General features: G+C 39.8%; 1 protein-coding gene across 4 annotated transcripts in view; it reads right to left on the bottom strand.

Moving 5' to 3' along the window:
• Positions 1 to 22610, bottom strand: part of LOC122656541 (ribonuclease 2) — a 90965-nt gene extending 68355 nt beyond the window's left edge. For 3 of the 4 annotated variants that reach the window (XM_043851101.1, XM_043851103.1, XM_043851104.1), the window contains exons 1-3: positions 22381 to 22610; positions 8423 to 8451; positions 8121 to 8194 (exon numbers count right to left, since the gene is read on the bottom strand). In XM_043851101.1, coding sequence (XP_043707036.1) covers positions 8121 to 8194; positions 8423 to 8451; positions 22381 to 22571 — 294 coding nt within the window. In that variant the 5' untranslated portion in view covers positions 22572 to 22610. Of the gene's footprint in view, positions 1 to 8120; positions 8195 to 8422; positions 8455 to 22380 lie in introns of all 4 variants that reach the window. The other variant, XM_043851102.1, reaches the window with a different exon arrangement.
• Between the last annotated feature and the right edge of the window lie 393 nt (positions 22611 to 23003).

The raw sequence follows: 23003 nt of genomic DNA, 5'->3' as shown, positions 1-23003 counted from the left end.
GTGCCAATTGGAGCATCATCACCTATTTGCAAGATTTCAAAGGTGTTTTCTATTTCTTCCCCAAATCTATTTTTTCCAAAAAAAAATTTTGTAATCCTTGTTAGATTCATGTGGTTTTAATATATGATGATGGTGGTGGTGATGACACTTTGGTGATGCTAGTGATGGTGATGGTGATGGTGATGGTGATGGTGGTGAAGCTGCTGCCAGCTAGTGGCATGCGGATGGCGGTTATTATGATGATCGCTCATGGGGGATGCGCGAGCGATCTGGCAAAAAGTTGAACGCAGGAGGACCTGTGCGTTTCACCGTGAGTCTCGGTTCGCATGCCACTCAAGATCAAGACCATGGTGGCTACCCTAAAACATACAATGAAAGAAGGGTCGCAAACACTCACATCGCATATGCTCGGGAGGAGGACAACAAGCAGATGAACACCATGCTTACAAGTTTCGAAGCATGAGTATAGATACTACTAGGAGCATCAGTCATGGCAATCATCTCAAGATCATCATGGGCTATGACTATGGCCAGCAGAGCACCGTTCGATTATAGTGCCTATGGTCGCATGTAGGCGATCCAGATGAGTATGACAATAAAGCTCTAGGTCGTGTTGGGCATACATTCCTAGTCCCAAACCAGTCCATACATGCCTCAAACTCATATGACGAGCGAGGATCTTACACTCATACCAACAAATCCCATGTACCCTAAGATAGGAGATTGGTATATGTTGATCGAAGACTTATATGGAAGTTGTCACACTATTTGCAACACTATAGCAATTCCATGACATGGGAATTATATGTGGATCGATATAGGGATGAATTTCTTGTTCAATCTCATTTTATGTAACAAATTAAGTGAACATTGATGTAATGTACATTTTATTTGAATGTTTTGATTGATGTGTGCTAATTAGAATGTTTTGATTGCTAATTTGCTATGTTTTACTAAATTATATATAGATTATGTTGTTTTAGACTTTTAGTACGACTTCGCTTACCAACCTATGGTCCAAAGTGAAACTCATATTTGGACTTGTTTTTCGGCAAATCGGCATGCCATTGTGTTTAAATGGCCTAAAATAGGCTGGATACCAAGTTTCGACCCAAAATATGTGTACAACCCACCGAGTTGGGGTCCGAGTCCAAAAAAAAATTGCACCAACTCGCCGAGATCTCGGCGAGATCTCGCTCGACTGGTTCTCGCCTAGCCGAGATGCCACCGAGACCGAGTTCTCGAACCTTGCTTGCCCTGACCCTCTTTTCCCCATCCAGGTTCTCGGTCTCCTCCTCACATATTTCTTTGAACCACCAAAATCCAAACTGCTCTTCTTCGAACCACCCAACCCTGGTTCATTCCATCTCCCCTTCGGATCCTGTGAACCCAAACCTCCCTATCCCCTTGGCCATTCCTTCCCCTGTTAGCTCTTACCGTCGGCGGCAACGAAGCTCCTCTTAGCCCTTGTCCGTCCTTTCTAGGCTTTGTGAGCCTGTGGTGCCCTTTCCCCCGCTATCCAAATGAATCAAGGCCTCTTCTGGAATACTAGGGGATTAAATTCCTTGGCAAAGCAAGCTGCAGTTCGTAACAAAATTAAGCTTTCTCATGCTAGCTTCTGTTGTTTAATTGAAACTCATATCAAGGAGTCCAACTCTTCAAGTATCTTGGCCTCCATTGCCCCTAGTTGGTCCTCTCCATGGTACTAAATCTCATTTCGTTTCGGTGTTTCGGTCTGACCGAAATTTCCGAGATACCGAAATTTCCACGAAATTTCATCGAAATATGGTATTTTCCTGTGGGTGTAAAATGCCAAAATGACCGAGATTTCCGAAATTTTCGAAACGAGATTACCGAAATTACCGAGATTTCCTAAATTTCCGAAACGAGATGATCGAAATATTCGAAATATTGCACTTGGCTTTTTCAATATCTCGCGATATATCGTGAGTCCACGATATTTCGTCGATATCTCACAAGATATCGTCGAAATATGGTATTTTTCCATTTCGGATTGGTATCGTATCTCGGACAGCTCGAGATATACGAAATTTGGCGAAATATCGCCGAAATTTCGCGAGATTTTGAACTATGGTCCTCTCTCACCAACTATTCTCACCACCCAAACGGCAGAATTTGGGTTTTATGGGATCCTTCAAAGTATGTTATCGCTCTCATCTCCTCTTCCTCTCAATTCCTGCACCTTAAATTTCATGATATCCTTGGCCAATCTTTTTTTCATTTCACTGTTATCTACGCCTCAAATTGTCCCACTCAAAGACTCGCTTTTTGGACTGATTTACATTCCATTGCAACTCAGAATGGAATTTCCCCTTGGGGGCTTGGGGGAGATTTTAATGTTATTAGATTCAGTCATGAGAAGCAGGGTGGAGTTCATCTAGACATGGATGCTATTAATTCTTTCAATGACTGCATTGAAGACATTGGGGTAAATTTAAGATGGACTGGTCCTCCTTACACTTGGAATAACAAAAGATCTGGCTCTGCTCGTATAACTTGTAAGTTGGACAGAATTCTGGTGAATGAAGATTGGCTGTCTTCCCTCCCTTCATCTCTTGCCACTTTTGATACTCCAGGAATCTCGGATCACTCCCCTATCACTCTTACCATCCAACCTTGCATTTCCTTTGGTCCAAAGCCGTTCAAGTTCTTTGACATGTGGACATCTCACTCCACTTTTTTGCCCACAGTTCAAGAAGCTTGGAACAAACCTGTAAATGCCTTATCCTCCCTTCTTGTTGCTTTTGCCAGGAAGCTTCGCAATGTCAAGGATGCCCTCAAAAGTTGGAACTTGAATTCTTTTGGTAATAACTCCCAGCAGGTCTTGATTTGCAAAGATAAGCTCTCTACTACTCAGGTGCAGTTACAATATGATATCCTCAATGTTTCCTTGGCTGAAGAAGAAAAGGAGGTTTCCCTAGAGCTCTCCTCCCTCCTCTCTGATCAAATGGCAGGATTTAGGTGACTCAAATTCAGCTTATTTTCATCGGTCCTTGAAAGCCAGGACAAATGCAAATTCTATTCTCATGCTAAGGGCTCCTGATGGTTCGGCTATTAGCCTATTACTAGAGTTAAAGATATTAAAAATATGGCTGTGAATCACTTCAAGGATATTTTCATTGGTCCTTTGGATGATCCTGGCCCTTTCCCTAACAACCTGCTTAACAAATTCATCCCTGATGAGCTCCTCCCTTCTCTTCAGGCTATTCCTGATGCATCTGAAATAGAGGCTGCTATTTGTTCTCTCAAAGTGAATAGGGCTCCTGGCCCAGATGGTTTCAGCATGGGGTTTTTCTTAGTGGCTTGGGATGTTATAAAGACTGACCTTATCAAAGCTGTTCAGAGCTTCTTCTACAATCCATGTCAGATCAAAGGGGTAAACCACACTTTTCTTTGCCTTATCCCCAAAAAGAAAGGGGCCTCAGTGATGTCGGATTTCAGGCCCATTGCCCTTTCCAATCTGATATACAAGTTTATTGCCAAAATCCATGCCATCATTCTCAAAGGTGTTGTGAATTTGCTTGTCAACGAAAACCAGTCGGCTTTCATTCCAGGCAGATGTATTTCGGACAATATCCTCCATTGTAATCAGATTGTTAGAGGTTTTGAAAGATCTAGTCACTGCCCTGCAGCTCTCATGAAGATAGATATTCACAAGGCTTTTGACTCTCTAAGATGGGACTTCATTATCAATGTGATCAATAAGATGGGCTTCCCTCCTGCTTTTATTCACTGGATCCATGTTTGCATCTCCACTACAAGGCTCTCGGTTCTAGTTAATGACAGCCTGGTAGGTTACTTCTCAACTTCAAAAGGAATCAGACAAGGGTGCCCCCTCTCCCCTCACATCTTCACTTTGGCTCTAGAAGTTCTATCAAGAGACATTCAAATATGCACGAACCAGAATCTTATATCTCCCATTCCCAAGTGCAAAGCTCTCAAGCTCTCCCACTTAGCTTTTGCAGACAACCTCATGATCTTCTCCAAAGCCTCCATCAGTTCCTTTGAAACCATTATGTCTTGTCTGCAGCGCTTCAAATTGATCTTGGGTCTGTGTATCAATTCTTCTAAATCCCTTCTTTTCCTTGCTGGGGTTCCTGACTTAGACAGAGCAGCCCTTATGGAAAAAGTGGGCTTTCCCATTGGCCAGTTCCCTATCAAATATTTGGGGCTCCCGCTGATTCCTGCTAGGCTCTCAGCGCACCATTGCACTCCTATGTTGGATCCTATCAGGAAAAGACTTCAACTTTGGAAAGGAAAGCTTCTATCTTATGCGGGTCGATTAGTTCTTATCAAATCAGTGTTGGAATCCTCTTACATCTACTGGTCGGGTATTTATGGATTGCCTCATTCTACTATCAAGGCCTTGGAATCCCTTATGGCCTCCTTCCTCTGGAAAGGCATGGACTCCTCTAGATTCCTCCATTCGATCAGCTGGGCTTCGGTCTGCCTTCCAAAAAAAGAGGGTGGCTTGGGTATTTGAAGAATCAAAGAGGTAAACTTGGCTGGCATCATCAAGTTGATCTGGAAGATTGTATCTAAAAAGAGAAGTATTTGGGTCGACTGGATCTACTCAAGGAACCTTCAGCAAGACTCTATTTAGACTGTTACCCCGTCTTCTGATGCTTCTTGGGTCTGGCGGAAGATATTAGCTACTCGCTCCCTTGTCCAAGGAGCTATCTGCACTCGCATTGGTGATGGTTCCACTACTTCCCTCTAGCTGGATTATTGGCACCCTATGGGCATCCTTCTCTATCTTGTTAGCCCTAGAGTTATCTACAGTTTAGGCATCCCCAAAAATTCTCAGGTTGTTGATATCCTTGACCCCTCTGGTTGGGATCCGCCGCCTTCTTCTCATCAGGCCCTCTCCAACATTTGGTCCACTCTCCCAACCATCAATCTAGGGAGAGGTGATTGTGTCATGTGGTCGCCTTCCAAGAAGGGTTCCTTCTCTGCAAAAGCTGCCTGGGATCATATTCGCATCAAAAGTTCTCCTGCTCCTTGGAGAAAACTTCTTTGGTTCAAGCATCGCATCCCCCGTCACTGCTTCACAACCTGGCGAGCACTCTCCAATTGTCTTCCAACTCAGTCCTTCCTCCGCCATCACCAAATTGTTGCTTCTTCTTGCTACATTTGCTGGAACAATGTGGAAGACACTGAGCACCTTTTCTTTGCGTGCCCCTTCTCCTTGGCTATTTGGGAGGGGGTCTTAACAAAATGCTGGCCTGGAAGTGGATGAATTCTGCCCTTCAGCAGAGAGTAGCTTTAGATTGATATGACTTTTGCTAGTTCTTCTAGCTGCGACACGGTTGGAAAGTTAGCTTTTTGTGTCGCCATCAATCACATCTGGATGGAGCGTAACCTTAGGAAATGGACCTCCAAATCTCAAACTCATCAGCAGATTTGAGATTCCATTTCTTTTGAAATCAAAGCTCGTTTATTTTCGGCCCCTCCCTCTTTTTGTAATGACACCCCAAGGAACAGGCTTATTATTGTCTCCTGGGGTCTGTCCTCCATTTCTCTCCAGCCCTCCCCTATTTGAGGAGTTGCTTTTTCTTTTCTTTCTTCTCGCTCCCTAAGGGAGCTGCTATATCATTCTCTCTTCGGTAATGAATTTTTTTATTCACCCAAAAAAAAAAAGTACCCCTCATGGACTTATATATAGGTTGGAATCATCTAGAATAAATATTTCAGAGATAGACATTCAAAATTGACCAAACTGCTTGGTGGTCAACCGGACACCACAAGCATTTTTTACCGATACAAACAGAAGGTTTGCCGATACGATCCGCCAGCCTGGTCTAGTCTCCCACAGCTCACCGGTAGTTCCAACGGTCAACCGACAGGCAAGGTATTAAATTTCGCGATATATCGATATCTCGGGCCTACCGAGATATCTGAAATATGGCGAAATTTCGCCGAAATATTGCATTTTTTCTGCAATATTTCGGAAGTCCATCTCGGTGGGTTTTTGGCCATATCTAGGCCTGATACTTCATGGATACCTTTATTTAAGCTAAATAAACACATTTAAACCTTCATATTGCAAAAAAATGAACTCAAAGTGGTGTTTTAGGCTTGCACCCTTGATTGACAGTATACGGTTGCTGACCCTAATGTATATAAATAGTTAAATACACATTGATTAGGCAGTTAAACACATAAAAGAAATTTAAACAAACTAATTAAAACTCATAAGACATAATTCATAAATCATATTCTCATAAACTCCATAATAGTCAATGACTCAATAGTCAATACTCAATAGCTCAATAGTCAATACTTTAATAGGCAATACACAAAGTTACAACTCACAACTCACAAGTTCACAAATCAGTGAAATCACAACTTACAACTTACAAGAGACAAGACTCACAAGTCAAAACTCACAAGTGTTAATAATAGTTGTTGTGCCTTCCTGGCTCAACCCCACTCATGGCCAGCTGGAGTCGACGTCCATTGCTCTCTGTTTGAAGGACATATGTGGACCACGGTATAGTTTCGGAGAAGAAACGAGTGTAGCTGGCCAAAAACAGCTTCTGCCCAACTCTCGGTCGATATTTCGACTGTTAGCCAGCGAAATATGGTATTTATAACCATGGTTTAATGAGTCACGTGAGGTCTTTTGTAACATTTCAGCGATATTTTGGTATATCGCCGAAATGTTACGAAATATCATCAAAATTTTGTCTTTTTTGGTTTCGCCTTCACATCTCGTCTCGGCCCTACCGAAATTACCGAAATTTCATGATATATCGCTGATATATCTCAAAATTTTGTACCATGCCGACAGGACACCCTTATGATTCAACGGATCTATTTTTGCCCAACAGTCATATCCAACAGTCGACCGTTAGAATAAAAAAATATCTGTTAGAGCTAGTTGACACATGTCTATTTGAGCATTAATTAATGCCTATAAATAATTAAATACCATATGTGCCATACCTTTTGACTATCACTAAAATCCAAAAGAATAATTTATGAAAGTGAGAAAAAATCAATTGGAAGCTCAATTCCCTATGCTCCTTGAAGAGAAGTCTCTATCACTAACATTGACTCAACTATTGAAGTCTGAGATTCTCCAAGCATTGCATCATCATTTAAAGTCTATTGGTAAAAAGAGAATCATATTAGAGTGAACATTACTCATTGCATACAGTTCATCTTCACTCGCAAGAAGTGTCACACTTCTTACTTAGGTAATTCTAAACCTTCTTGTATCTGTTTTTATTTTTCTTACTTTTGAGTTTGGTGAAACTCTAGATGAGTAAGGCGTTGCATTAAACCTAGACTATACTTAGGTTGTGCAAGGATCCTCTTATCCTTAAAAGAGATAGGATTCTCTTGTCCTTACACAAGATTGTAAAGGTGATTGTTTCCCCACCTATTGTACTGAAAGGGAAGCTCTAGTAGAATTCTCTCAAGGTTGAGAGGAGTGGATGCAGATTCGAAGAATCGAATCACTATAAAATCTCTCTATTTGTGGTTGTTTTTATTTTCATTGCAAATATTCATATTACAATCTCAAGGAATCATAATTTTATTTTTAATTGTAAGAATCGAAAAGAAACATATTCCGCTAGAATTAACCTATTCCCCCACTCTAGATTTATCAACATCATGTTGTATCCATTATTTACAAACTCCTTCAAATTATTTCGATCTAATTTGCCCAATTTCTATTTTTTTTCTTTTTCCTTCCATTTTTTTATATTAAGGCATTGAAACAGCATCAACACACTCCTCATGACACCTTCAACAGCAGTCATGTCATCGAAAAACCATCTGAGTCAACTATTTCTCATCTCACTACCAATTGCTGTTATTCCTAGGCACCTCATAATGTAGGCATACAATATGTAGACAAGTGCAGAATATTCAGGTTCAGAGGAAGGGTCTCTCACAACCTATACAGACAGTTTATACTTCTATGATCAAAATGATAGGCACTGCCTATGTGTGTTGATCTTGCTCTACTTCCATATATCAGTTCACTTCTAAATGTTAAAGGCCTGACCAACTCAATCATCCAGCAGCACAATAAGTGGGAAATAAAAACAAAGAAAAAGTGTAAGCATAAAAGCGTAAAACAGCACCTCTTTCATATTAAAACTAGATCGGCTGCAACATTCTGGCCAGGTTCCATCATTGTAATCAGGCCATAATCCATCTGTGATACAAGGGATATTTATGAATTTGAACCAAAAGCAAGTAAAAGAGTTCCTGAGAGAAGCTTCCTCCCATAAAGGTGCAATCCAAAATGATAGAAGCAGATTAAATGAAAGACACTCCAATTCATTACAAAAGCAGAAAATTCATTACATAGATCTATATCATCCTTTCTCTCTTCTCTCTCTTCACTATATTTGAGATAGAGTAATCATGATAATATACTTACGGATAGTAAACTCAGTTGGAGAATTAGACCTGGTAAAAAACAGAGTAATTTTCAGTAAGTTTTGTTTCTAAGACTATCCAGAGATACAGAAATCATATGAGGAAACAAATTACTGATAAGTAAGAAAGTATACATAAAAGTAGGTAAGAAAGTCGAAATAGAGAACAACAGACATAATGCCTCAATGGAAAGGATGTGAATCAAGAAAAAGAGCTCAGATCCGGAATTACATTAGACAAGTCAGAATCTAATACATACAAAAGCTGATGCAGATGCAAGATTGGGTTTGCTTATTTAGGGTTATTTTTGTAATCTCCATTCTATTTGAATTTATATTTAGGGAAGATAAATATGCGTAAGAGAATAAGATATTTGAATCATGTTTCCTTATTGGAGTCAGTTTCTACTTTATAAGAGTTTTGCTTCTTTATAAGATGTAACCATCAAACGTATTAGACAGATCTGAAGAATGGAATAGTTTTACAGCGGCGCAAGCTTTGGCTGAGTGCTTTCTCTCTCCTTTCTCTCATTCTCCCTACTTGATCCAACCCTGTTCTTCTCCTTGCACAAGTTTGATCCCATCATTCTACTCTTTCTCTGTTATTAATCATATCTTTGAAATCTCTGTTGAAATCATTTACTTACCTAAGCTTCATACTCTGTTTCTGGGCGTTAACGTCATCCCCACAATATTGTGTTAATCTCCTTCATGTCCAGTCCTTCCACCTGCAATTTGGTGCCATACTACCCATCTCAAGGGCGATCCTATAGGAGAGACTTGGTAGCAGAGTAATACATGGTCGGTGAGAATTGAAAACTGCAAACCAGGGTACTTCAAAGCAACCACTAGGTCTAATTTTATAATTTAGAGGTTAAAAACTCTCTACATTTGCTGATTTGAGGGTTGGATACTTGGGGTTCAAAGGGTTGAAATTATCAACCTAGATCTAGATTTTTACGTTATTGAAGCCCATAAGGATGAGCTCTTCCATTCGAAACTGAACCAGGTTTACCGCTGGTGCAATCCGGAGGCTCAAAACCCAGTTCAGATTGCTTTGGGCCCACCGAAACACTTAACAACTCAATCTAATCTCAATTGTCCATCGTATTACAAATAAATAAGAAGAAAAATCTCAATATAGAAACCTATTCTACTACGAATTAGAAAAAACTCAAATTGGATAGGCAATATAATATCTTATGTATTCTACCAAAATAAGAAAAAATAAAATAAAGGATCACTCGTATATAGTCTACAAGCCCCCTTTAGACCAGAAAACTGGGTTGGATTGGTTCCATCTCAGCTTAGGTCTCCAAAGAGGGTCATTCCTGTCCAGCCAAACCAAGGCAACTGCACCAACTGCTGGTTTTGAAATCCATTGTGAAGTTGTGAGGTTCAAGAAGAAGACCACTTCTTTCGACATTAAAGACGCTAATCCCTGTTGTTTACAAGAAAGCCCCTTGTTTTGAGATTGTATTCTATTCTCTCTCCACCCCTATTCATACTTCCAAACACATCCCTTGCTTTAAAATTTAATGCCCATTTTGTCCCTGTTTTGTTGCTCTTTCTTTTCCTTTATAGGATTCTGAATTTCCATTTATTCACAAGATTGCCACTGGTATTCAAAATTTTAGTTATTTATTATCTATGGGCCCATAGTGATTCCAATTTAAGGTTTTTAGAACCTGGGATAGTGCCTTGGTATCTGTTGAATTATGTACACCAGAATACCGTGGGGGTATTCTGGTCTTTTTCCTGTCTTTATTTCATGTACAGCCATGTCGGCTATGTTAGGAACAATTCTGCCCATGTTTTTTCAATCTCATATTATAAATATATGGCTTAGGGTCTACCTTAGACCATTTAAGCATTATTCTCTAATTCTAAACTCTCTCAACAGTTTCAAAGCCAAATTTCTTGCAATTCTCAACAATGACAGGACCCTCTCGCATCACCAACCCTAAGCTCTACAAGTTTTACAAGGAATTACCCAAAAACAGCAGAGAAGTGAAGTAAACTCATAGCTGTCAAAGCGTTGCCTAGGCGTCCAGGTGCCTTGGTCGCCTAGTCGGGGGCGCCTAGGTCGCGTTGTATCTAGGCCCCTCTCCAATGCCTTGGGTCGCCTAGGCGCCGTGAACTATAAGCAAAGTATGACATGTTCATGGAAAAAACTCAAAGCACTCTTGGTGGGATACGTGCTACAGTTAATGTTCATCATGCGACTTGGACCCATCACTAATTGTGAGGCTATGAAACATATATTGAACAATAAATTCATTCCTCCCAATTATGGGAAAGTGCTTTTCCACAAGAAGATCAACTTCCACCAGGATAATAAAAATGTGGATATATACACCACGGAGTTTCACTAGTCCTCCACTAGATGTAGACTCCAAGAGACGAACCAACAGCGGGCTTTGAGATGTAGCAGTTGCTAAGCATAGAGATCCAGTTAGATCTTACCAATGGATTTTCGATCAATTGACGTGGCAACTGCATACGCCAAGACCATTGAACAAAAGTACAGGCACTTGAAGGAAATGATCTAGCGTTCTTTGGCTTACAGGCCTACACTAGAGACTAAAGATAGAAAATTTGAGCCGCATAACGTTAACAAAAAAAATCAGATGTCTACAGGGGTAACGAATGGTTGAAGAGCATTGTGTGTCACAATTGTGGCAAGAAAAGTCACTTCAGCAACAACTGTCCCAACAAGTCCCATCCATGGTTGAGCAGTTATTGGCAAATATGATCAAGAATGATCTGGATATTCCTGAGCATCGTCCTCCTGATCCAGGTGATGACCTCGACGATAGTCATGATGACGAGGTTTAAGCTAACTCTGCTAGTCTTACCTCCTTCGCCAATGGACTAGTAGAGAATGCTCCCCTCTCCAATTCTATTGCATGGTGAAGATTCTACAATAGTTAATACAGTTGTCAACACGGAAACGGAAGCCAATCTCATTTCCACAGATTTAATTCGAGCACTTAACCTCCCACAGAAGCAACTTTACAAGATGATATATGTGAGAGATTTTAGACCTAATGCTAGAGAAGAGGTCGGTGCAGTCGTACAAGTTGACCTACAGTTTGGGCCACTTCACTACCAGCTATCTTGCCCAATCAGCCCCTTAGCAAATTGTGGCAATCTCTTAGGGAGACCTTGGCAACGAAAGCTAAGTATTCGCTAGGATGGTGCACAAAATACCATCTAGGTAAAACAAGGAGGGCGAATGTTTCTAATGTTGCCTTACACGTTGACAACTATACCTCGATGATGACAGTTCTCTCCTCCTACTGCTACACGCTTGCTTATCCTCCCTATTCATGTAGTTATGGTCTGATCGTCTTTCCAGTGATACGTGCCACCACATCATCGAAATAACTACAGGGGCATCTTGGGTTCACAACCTAACTCGATGGAGTTGAGTTCTTTTGATGAAAGGAGAGCTGATGCAGTAGCACGATTAGGTTTGCTTATTTTTGCTTCTTTATAAAGATATAACCATCAAAATTATTAGACAAAATTGAAGAATGGAATAGTTTTACGACATTGTGTGTTGTTGTGGCACAAGCTTTGGCTGAGAGCTTTCTCTCATTCTCCCTACTTTATCCAACCCTGTTCTTCTCCTTGCACAGGTTTGATCCCATCATTCTCCTCTTTCTCTGTTATTAATCATATCTGTGAAATCTCTGTTACAATACTTAACCAAACTTCATACTCTGTTTCTGGGCGGGAACGACATCCCCACAGTATTGGGTCGATCTCCTTCATGTCCAATATTTTCCCCCTGAAATTTGGTGCATTGGTATCCATCCCAAGGGCGATCCTAATCATCCTACATGAGATTTGGTAACAAAGTATTACACGGTCTGTGAGAATCAAAAGCTGCAAACCAGGGTTCTTCAAAGCTACCACTAGGTCTAGTTTCAGAGGTTAAACACTCTCCCTACACATTGATTTGAGGGTTGGTAGCTTGGAGTTCAAAGGGTTGGAAGTTATCAACCTAGATCTAAGTTTTACATTGATTGAAGCCCACATGGATGAGCCCTTCAATTCGAAAATGAACCAGGTTTACCGCTGGTTCTAAAATCCATCCTGAAGTTGAAAGGATAAAGAAGCAGACCACTTCTTCTTTCGATATTAAAGACCCTAATCCCTGTTATTTACAAGAAAGCTCCTTGTTTTGATTTTAGTTCCATTCCCTCTCCACCCCTATTTAGGCTTCCAACATATTCCTTGCTTTTGAATTTAATAACCATTTTGTCCCTGTTTTGTTAGTCTTCCTGAATAGAGTTCTAAATTTCCATTTGTTGAAGTATTAGTGTCAGGGGCTAGGGGCAGTTTAGTCTTTTGCACTTTCTTTTCTATCGGTTCTTGAGTTCTATGTAATGTCAGTTGGTTGTAGGGGCAGTATTGTCCTATCCTTTTACTATGGTCAATTATAAATAGAGAAGGACAGACCTGCGGCAGAACATTCTGTTCAAGCCGCAGGTTCTCTCCCACCTTTGAACCTTGTGTGCTTCTTCTCGTCTCTTCTTCTTTTCTTTCTCTTCTTCATTCTCTTATTATTCTGGTCTGATTATAGGATCTTGATGTTCTAACAGGATATCAGAGCACCTATAATCAGATTAGAGTCTCTTCCACAATTGCCCTGCTGATCTCTCTTTCACGATCTTCCCTTGTCGTGTGCAACCACCTATTGCTATGCAAGGTTCAAAATCTCACAAAATTTCAACGATATTTCGCCAAATTTCGTATATCTCGAGCTGTCCGAGATACGATACCAATCCGAAATGGAAAAATACCATATTTCGATGATATCTCGTGAGATATCGACGAAATATCGTGGACTCACGATATGTCGCAAGATATTGAAAAAGTCACTAAAAGTGTCACGTGCAATATTTCGAATATTTAGGAAATTTCGGAAATTTCGGTCATCTCGTTTCAGAAATTTCAGAAATCTCAGTAATTTCGGTAATCTCGTTTCAAAAATTTCGGAAATCTCGGTCATTTTTGGCATTTTACACCCATAGAAAAATACCATATTTCGACAAAATTTTGTCAATCTCGGAAATTTCGGTCAAACAGAAACACCGAAACGAAACGAGATTTAGTACCATGTTGCTATGGTTACTATGAGTTAAAACCACTCATTTCCCTATTAATGGAGTGTTTTAGTTCTGCCTACACTACTGATGGTTGTTGATTTGAAGAATACATCTCCTACAGCCAAGGTCTGCAAAAATCGATTCCAAGGCAAAACCCTGACAATGCCAATCTCCTCTGTATGACTGTTTTTGGAGTTGTGCTTATTGAAGATTGTGATGTTATGGTTCCTAGTTGGTATTTGCAATTGATTGCACCTCAGATTTAATGCCTATACTGCGTATTTGAAGTTGGGGGTATTCTTCTCAAAACCCTGACATTGATCTCCTCTTGGCTGGTTCGATTGTGTCTTCTATTCTGCTGGTTTGTTTCATCTTGGTGTTGAAGATTCAAACTCTTCTACTTACTGGAGTTAGTAGCTGCTCCCTTTTACCTCTACATATTGGAGTTAGTTGTGTTAGCTGCTCCTTGGTTGTCTCTTCCAGAATTGACTGCTATTGCCCTGTTTCAAGAATCAATAACTGCTGCCTTTCAGGTGTTGGAAGAATTTCCTGAATCAGTTGTTACTGCCCCTTACTGGTTTCTTTTTGAAAATTTTTCTCTCATTATGGCTGACACAAGACTTTCACAGATAATGTCAATATTCAGATTACGTCTATCAAGCTCAAGGGGAGTTCCAATTATCTACTGTGGGCCCAAGTTGTCTATGTCTACATTATGGCTAAGGATAAACTTAGCTATATTACTTCTACTCCTCCGGCTCCAAATTCTAAGGACTACAGTACCTGGGTGAAAGAGAATGCAATCATTCTGATCTGGTTATGGAATAACAAGGAACCCATATTGCTGCCAATGTCATGTTTCACACAACTGCTAAGGGAGTGTGGGATGACTTGAAGGAGACATATTCTCAAGAGAAGAGTATGACCCGTATTTATGATCTTTATGAGAAGCTATTCCAATTCCAACAGTCCGATAAATCTCTTCAGGAGTACTACAGTACTTTTAAGGGGATTGTTGAAGAACTGAATGTTTTTCAGCCGATATTGAAAAATTGAAGGCCCAACGAAATGAATTTTTTGTCTCCAAATTTTTGGCTGGATTGAATCCTAATCTGAAGGTTGTGAAGGGTCACTTACTTGCTGGTGATTCGGTTCCCACTCTCAATGATACTTACTCTAGGTTGCAGCGTATTATCTTTCCTAGTTCCAAACCAGATACCACCCCCAAGATGCACCCACTCTCAATGATACCACTCTCAGCATTCAATACTAGTAGGGGTCGTGGTTCAGGGAGAAGAAAGTGGTACTGGTGGTCATTGCTCTAGTGGGCAGCATATTGACAAAGCTTCCAGGAAGTGTTCTTATTTTGGGAAATCCAATCACACTGTTGATACATGCTGGTCCAAGTATGGGAAACCAGAATGGGCCTAACACTTGGCCAATCATGCAGCTCCTAAAGAAGGTACAGACATGGTTGCATCCAATGATACTAAATCAAGTTCAGCCATGGCTGAATCCTCCACCGCTCTTCGTGATGAGGTTCATCAGCTGATGCGCCGCATCAAGAGTCTTGAGTCATCCACTTCCACTATTAAGGCATCTACTTCTGCTGCCACAATGGCTCATGCAGATACACTTGCTTTTCTTTCCACCATTTCCACGCCCTGGATTATTGATTCAGGGGCTTCTGCTCACATCACTGGTAAGTCATCTATTTTTAATTCTATTTCATCTAACTCTCATACTCCACCCATTATCCTTGCCAATGGATCTTCTACACCAATTATTGGGCATGGTACTATTTGCATTAACTCCAACCTTTCCCTTTCTTCCATATTACATGTACCTCAATTTCCCCTGAGTCTTCTTTAAATTAGTCAACTCACTAAAAATCTGAATTGCTCAATAACATTTTTTCCTTCTCACTGTCGTTTTCAGGATCTCCACACAAAGAAGATGGTTGGTAGAGGGCGTGAGAAAGATGGACTATATTATCTCCACGATGTTGGCCCATGTGCTTCTTCTGTTGCCACTACTGTTAGCGGAGAGTCGCCATTCCAATGGCATTGTCGGTTAGGACATTTGTCCTTGTCTAGGCGAAAATTTTTATTTCCGCAGTTTAAGTCTTTAGATAGGTTAAAGTGTGAGGGTTGCGAGTTGGGAAAGCATCATCGTGCTTCTTATATATCTTGTATTGTGCCTTGTAGTCCGTCTCTATTTTCTTTGGTTCATTCAGATGTATGGGGTCCTTGCCATGCAAGTAATAGACATGGTTTTCGGTATTTTGTCACATTTGTAGATGACCATTCTCGGCTTACTTGGTTATATCTTTTAAAGGATCGTTCTAAATTTTTACATGTATTTCAGAATTTTTGCAATGAAATAAAAAACCAGTTTAAAGCTTCCATTCAAGTTTTTCATTCTGATAATGCTTTGGAATTTGTTCAAAATGAAATTTCCTCTTTTTGTGTTGATAATGGAATGATTCATCAAACCAGTTGTTCCTATACTCCTCAACAGAATGAGGTAGTGGAACGGAAAAATAGACACTTGCTTGAGGTTGCCCGTGCTATGATGCTTCATATGCAAGTGCCTAAACATTTATTGTGTGATGCAATTCTTATTGCTTGTTACTTAATTAACTGAATGCCTTCTTCTGTGTTTGTCAATAAGTCTCCCTTTTTTGTGTTATTTCCTAACTTACCGATTTTTAAATTACCACCTCGGGTTTTCGGATATGAGTGCTTTGTTTATAATCTCCATCAATCGGGTGATAAGTTAGACCCTAGGTTAACTAAGTGTGTTTTTCTGAGTTACTCTCGTACCCAAAAGGGGTACCAGTGTTATGACCCCCTTACTCGGAGACAATTTGTTAGTGTTGATGTCACCTTCTTTGAAGATACCTCTTACTTCTCAGATCAGTCCACCTTGTCAGGCGATCCCTTGACTGTGTCTGACCCTCCTCCCATTCCAGTGGTTGTTCCTCTATCTACCCCTCCTCTGTAGGTGTATCGGCGCAAGAGGCATATTGGGCAGCTCTGTACAGATACCACTAGTCCATCCCCTCTCAAACTGAACCGTCCTTAACCTCTGGTGCAGATCCTCACTTACTTGCTCTTCCTGACTTACCAGATGACTCGCCAATTGCCGCTCGTAAAGGCAAACGGTCATGCGCCCAAAAATCTTTAGTTGCATACCCCATTGATAAGTTTGTGTCACTCTCCCATCTTCCTTCTTGTTACCATAGTTTTGCTCACTCTCTGTCTACTTATACCATTCCTCGCACCCACACTAAGCCCTTGCTATTTCTGCTTGGAAGAAAGCCATGGATGTGAAAATGGATACCTTATTGACTCGTCATACATGGGAGTTGATGGAGTTACCTCCTGGCAAAGAGCTAGTGAAGTGTAGGAGGGTGTATGGTGTTGACAACTTTGAGACTTTCTCTCCTGTGGCACAATTGAATTCCGTTCGCCTTATTATTTATATGGTTGTAAACTTTGATTGGCCTTTATTTCAGGTGGACATTAACAATGCCTTCCTCTACGGTGACTTACTCGAAGAGGTCTATATGGAGCAACCTCCAGGGTATGTTGCTCAGGGGGAAAATGGTGGACGTGTGTGTAGGTTGCACAAGGCTATTTATGGGCTGAAACAGTCCCCTTGGGCGCAGTTCGAGAAATTCAGTGCTATTGTGACTGGCTATGGTTTTTCTCAGTGTTTTTCTGACCATTCAGTATTTGTTCGTCGCCAAGGAGAGAAATTGGTTGTTCTTGTATTCTAGGTAGATGACATCATTGTCTTAGGAAACGATGAGAGCAGCATTAAGGAGGTACAGAATAATTTACAGCAGCATTTTCAGACCAAAGACTTGGGCCAGCTTCATTACTTTCTTAGGATTGATGTCATTAAAAGTAAAAAAGGGGATCAGCCTATCTCAAAGAAAGTATGTTTTAGACCTCTTGACTGATATTGGTATGCTTGCTGCCGAACCAGTGGATATTCTTATGGATCCTAATCAAAAATTTGGGATTGATGATGGTGAACCTCTCAAAGAGGTCCATTCCTACAGAAGCTTGATTGGGAAGTTAATATACTTGACTATCACTAGGCCAGACATATCATTTGTTGTTGGGGTTCTCAATCAATTCATGTAATCTCCTTACAAGTCTCATTGGGATGCAGCTATTCATATACTTCGATATTTAAAGGGTGCTCCTGGGAAGGGGCTTATTTACCATCCCAATAGACATGGAATTAGTTGCGTACTCTAATGTAGATTGGGCAGGTTCAGCCAGTGATCGTTGGTCCACCACAGGGTATTGTACTTTTGTTGGTGGGAACCTGATTACGTGGCGAAGCAAGAAACAGACCATGGTTGCCAGGTCTAGTGCTAAAGCAGAGTATAGAGCTATGGCGCATACTACTACTAAGTTAATATGGATTCAATCGTTACTTCTTGAGATGGGTTTTCCGGTCCCAACTCCTATGAAGATGTATTGTGACAACCAGGCAGCCATCTACATTGCTAGTTATCTGGTCTTTCATGAGAGGACCAAACATATTGAAGTGGACTGTCACTTCGTTCATAGTGCCGTGTTGAAGAAGTTGATCGAGTCACCATTTGTTTCCTCGCTTAACCAGCTTGCTGGTGTGTTTACCAAGTCACTTTTTGCTCCTAGTTTTCGTTCTTCTTGTAACAAGTTGAGCATGGGTGATATATATGCTCCAGCCTAAGGGGGAGTGTTGAAGTATTAGTATCAGGGGCTAGGGGCAGTTCAGTCTTTTCCTCTTTCTTTTCTTGAGTTCTATGTAATGTCGGTTGGTTATAGGGGCAGTATTGTCCTATCCTTTTACTATGGTTAATTATAAATAGAGAGGGACAGACCTGGGCAGAACATTCTGTTCTAGCCGCAGGTTCTCTCCCACCTTCGGACCTTGTGTGCTTCTTCTCCTCTCTTCTTCTCTTCTTTCTCTTCTTCATTCTCTTATTATTCTGGTCTGATTATAGGATCCTGATGTTCTAACACTATTTATTTATGAGATTGCCACTGTTCTTCAAAAACTGAGCTATTTGTTATCTATGGGCCCATAGAGATTCCAATTTAAGGCTATTAAAACCCGGGATTGCACCAAAGAAGCAGACTGAAGTGAGCAAACCATACTTTGGAGTAGAAATGGAGTGTTTTTGCACCAAACTGAAACCTCCAAAGTTCTAGAAGAAATCAATTAACAGGCATCATTTTTATAGTTTAACTATTGTTACCATTTAATTATTTTTACTTGTAAATTGCATGTTTGCTAACACAGAGAAGGGCTTCCCATGGGGAGATGAAAAGTGGCAGTTTATCTTTTATTTTATAAAAAAAATTATTACATGCATGTTCTTAAATTTAAAATGGGAGGGGAGAGTTATAGGTGTGGAGGCTGGTGACTGGTGACTGGCGACAACTGTTGTTGAAGGAATCCATCTTCCCGGCCAAAAAGAAAGGGAATAAATTTTATTTACACTGCCTTCTCAAGGAAGGTTTTCCTTGATGGTCCACCCTTTTGAACCACTTGGATGGTTCCCTAATTAAAAAAGATTTAAAGAATGGTATCGAAGACAGGATCGGTGCCCTCCAAACACCATCAAGATTGGCCCATCTGACCAGATCTTTGACCAATTTCCATAGGCATCAACTATTATCGACTGGATCAGCAACCACCAATCCCAATCTATATAGGGAGATCCAGTTGTTCCAATCTCAATGATGCAGTTGCATTAGACATTAATCCCGTATGGAGGCTTATGTGCATGCCTGGGAGGCCCATAAGGTGCTGGTGGCAGTCCAATGGGATAAATATCCCATTGGGTAATTACATTATAGGTTGGGTATTTTTCTTTTTCTTTTTTTTTTTTTTCTTTTTTTTTTTGTAATAGGCCTAATTTATAAGCCCATAAAGTAGGGATAAAGTTAGTACACGGGATTAGTAATTAAGTGTTTGGGTTAGATAAGGATACTTAATAGTAAGATAAAATTCTGTTTTGAGTTTATTTACTTCATCGAGTGTGTTAAGAGTGATTTGGAGTCCTTTTATGAGTCAATTTAGAAATTTTAGAAGGTCTTTATATATGTAATACAACCCCCCCCCCCCCCATCAATTGAAGATGATTCGAGTACAGAATATGAATTATTTTAAGAGTTTTGGTGTTGTTGAGTAGTTGATATGGGATTGGTGGTATCCCATAACTGAATTCTTCTCTTCTGTTCTCTTCTTCTTCTCAAGCAGATCAATCTCATCTCTTTTCCCTCCCCTTCCATCAATCTAATTTCTTCTCTGAACAATGCAGTTGCTTCTTTTATCTCAGGTCTGATCACAGATTTGATCGTTAGGCTTGCTTGCATCAGAGATCCATAATCTAGACTTGTAGATTGCATTACCCAATCCTTAAAACCATGCTAGTCAAACAAACCATTTGATGGGACACACCCTGGATTAGCCATGTCTCTAGCTTCAGTCCCATCTCCTATGTTAACCTACAACATTAAGACTTTTAACTTTGTATTTTTAAGGGCTGTATTGAAGTTGCCAAAACAATTGTAAAAATTGGATTCTAAACCAATTTTCTAGCTTTATATATCCATCTGGGAAGTTGCACTAAAACTTATTGGACAAATAGAAGATGACATGAAAAACATGTCCACAAAATTTGAGTTCCAATAGGGATGCCATGGGAAAGATATTTAGGCGGATTCTATGACCGGCCATCCAAGAAACATTTAACCCCCAAAAAATTATGGGTACTTAAATTTTGGATTTCTATTGAAACCCCAATTTTATTCATAACAGTACATTTCCCCTATATGAGATAATTGTGCTAAAAGTGAAACGTAATGTTCAAAACAAAAAATCAGTCAGAAGATAGAGGAGACCACGGTTGGTTATTAAAAAATTTATGGAATTGAAAGATAGAGTTGCCATTAAAATAGGAGACAGATAAGTAGAAATATTATACAGTATTCTTTTCTTCTTTGAGGGGGGGGGAGGATTGGGAGTTTGGGGGAGTTTTACATATGATCTTCTCAAAAATTAGATAATTCAGATGGAAAATCAAAACTACTAGTCCTAAATTATTTTGAAGCATGGAATTCATAATGAACCCACTCCAAATCACTTGATCCTAGTTTCTTAGGTGGACTGGTGGAGAAGCATCCATATTTAGATTGAAGCATGATGCAACTCAGGAAAAAATACTGTTCATGAGTTACTATTCACGTGTGAACTGTACCAGAGTAACTGTTCACATGGGCCGATGTTTGGTTTTATTTTTATTATTTATTTATTTTTTCTAGTTATGTTAGAGTTGTACTCCTAATTGGGAATCCTAGTTACTCTAGTTTCTATTTTGTTGGGAATCCTAGTTAGAGTCTAGTTTCTATTTTGTTTATTTTGTCTGTCATTGGGCTATAAATATTTAATCAGCTTTTAGGAACAGAGCAGATTTAATTAATAAAATTAGAGTTGCTTTGCTTTGGCAAGTGATTGTCATGTGAGAGGATTGGCTGTAAGAGCTAGGGTGAGAGACCCACTTTCTTATTTCCCCTTCCATCATTCTAATCAATCCCGCTTCCATCCTTTATTATGTGAATTGAGTCGACAACAAGTTGCTGCATTACTGCTGGTTATTCTTCTCCATTAATCATCTACTATTGCAGCAACTGAAGATCTACACCGGTTGCTGGAATTCAGAAGATTATCCAGCCATATTGAATTCACCAAAATAGGGTTTCAGAGCATTGACAAACAAGATCGATTCAATTATTTGGCTGATCAGAGTTCCATCAGGTTTTGGGTTTCTTTCCCTCATCCAGGGCCCTACTCGACTACAATAGCAGTTCCTCATTGCTGCTGGTTTGTGAGTTTTCATTACTTCTCTTACTTCACTGCTGTTTGGGCCTATATTTGTGATCCTGCCTGGGATTAGACCTTTTCAGGCTCTACTGCTACATTAAATTGTTCTATAAATTTCTAATGTAGGACATGTAGAACAGAATTAACTGAACACATAATGAATGTTTTCCTTATGCCAGGAGTCAGGGGGAAATTTAAGATGGAAAACTTCAATTAATCAATGACACAAAACTTTGCAGTAAAAGAGACAAACTGTCAAAAAATGGACATGCAAACAGTTATTGCATTGTATGAATAGAATAACTGATACTAAGAAGAAGAAAAAAAATTAACTGAAGTTATAACAGAGCAAAGAAGCTACCAAATATCTAGCTTTAAATAAGCTCCTGCAATTAGACTCAAGTAGAAAAATTAGTTCTGATCAGCGGGGATCAAAACAGAAATCAAACGGCTTCATCATTAAAATATCAAATCCCCAACATTGCGCATGCACTTATCTTAATATTCAGCAACCCTCACCACCAAGAAATCAACAATAATACGAAGAACAAAAGGAGAAAATTGAAATTAAAAAAAAAAAAAAGATAAGGAAAAACAGGAGAGGAGTGAGGGTGAAATTCATCAATTCAATCAACAGTGCTAGAAAACTATCAACATCTATATTCAGATAGGGGGAGAGAAAAGCACTCAAAGTCTGAAATCTTTGAAAAAAATGAACAAAAAGGTAATGAAACCAAATCACTGGATCCTAATAATATCTGGAAGAGAAACTAAACCTGCCAAACGACAACAAAACCAATAAACCTTAGCAAAATTCTAAGTGAATTTTCATTAGCTTAAAAACAGCATATTAGAAAGAAAAATAAATAAATAAACAAAGGAGTAGAACGAACAACTAAAATCAAAACGAGCTCCCACAAAACTTCCGAGGGACAAGAAATTACCCCCTACAACATCCATTGGAGGAGCAGCAATGGCGAGTTCTCTGACAAAAAGTTCCAGGCCATTGGAGAGCTAAAGCGAAGTAATCAAACTCTCTCTGTTGACTTCCTTGGATCTGAACCAGGAAAGATAAGGAGAAAACCAGAAGAATAAGGAGAGCAGAGAGAGAGATTTTTGCAGGGAGATTAGCCATTTGATAAAAAAATGTGGGTTTCCAACTGGGAAATGGCTCTTCCCCTCTTTTAAACAAGACAAAAAAGATGAAGGGTAAAATTGTCATTTCGAAGTTCAATTTACCATCTGTTCCAAATCAAATTGCCAACAGGTTCTACCGTTCGTTATTCTAAAATAGGGTATATTCCCATTACTATATCACCCCACTGGCAACTTTACTATCTTTGTTTGGTAGCATATAATGATGGTTCTGATGTACTAGACCATTAAAGATGCTTAATCAAAATTAAGGCTGAGAAACTGAACAAATATCGTTGGGTCCCAGCTTTGACAAATAGTCAACATTGTCAGTGGGAGGAACAGTTGTTGACTTGTCACTAGATTGTGTCCACCAAATTTCACATCTTCTAATCTTCTATATTTCGGCTTAAGTGGATGAACTCCTTTTTAT

Source organism: Telopea speciosissima, chromosome 3, assembly GCF_018873765.1.
Source record: "Telopea speciosissima isolate NSW1024214 ecotype Mountain lineage chromosome 3, Tspe_v1, whole genome shotgun sequence".
NCBI lineage: Eukaryota > Viridiplantae > Streptophyta > Magnoliopsida > Proteales > Proteaceae > Telopea > Telopea speciosissima.
Note: the sequence above shows the minus strand (reverse complement) of the source record. Positions and strands in the feature narration are given on the sequence as shown.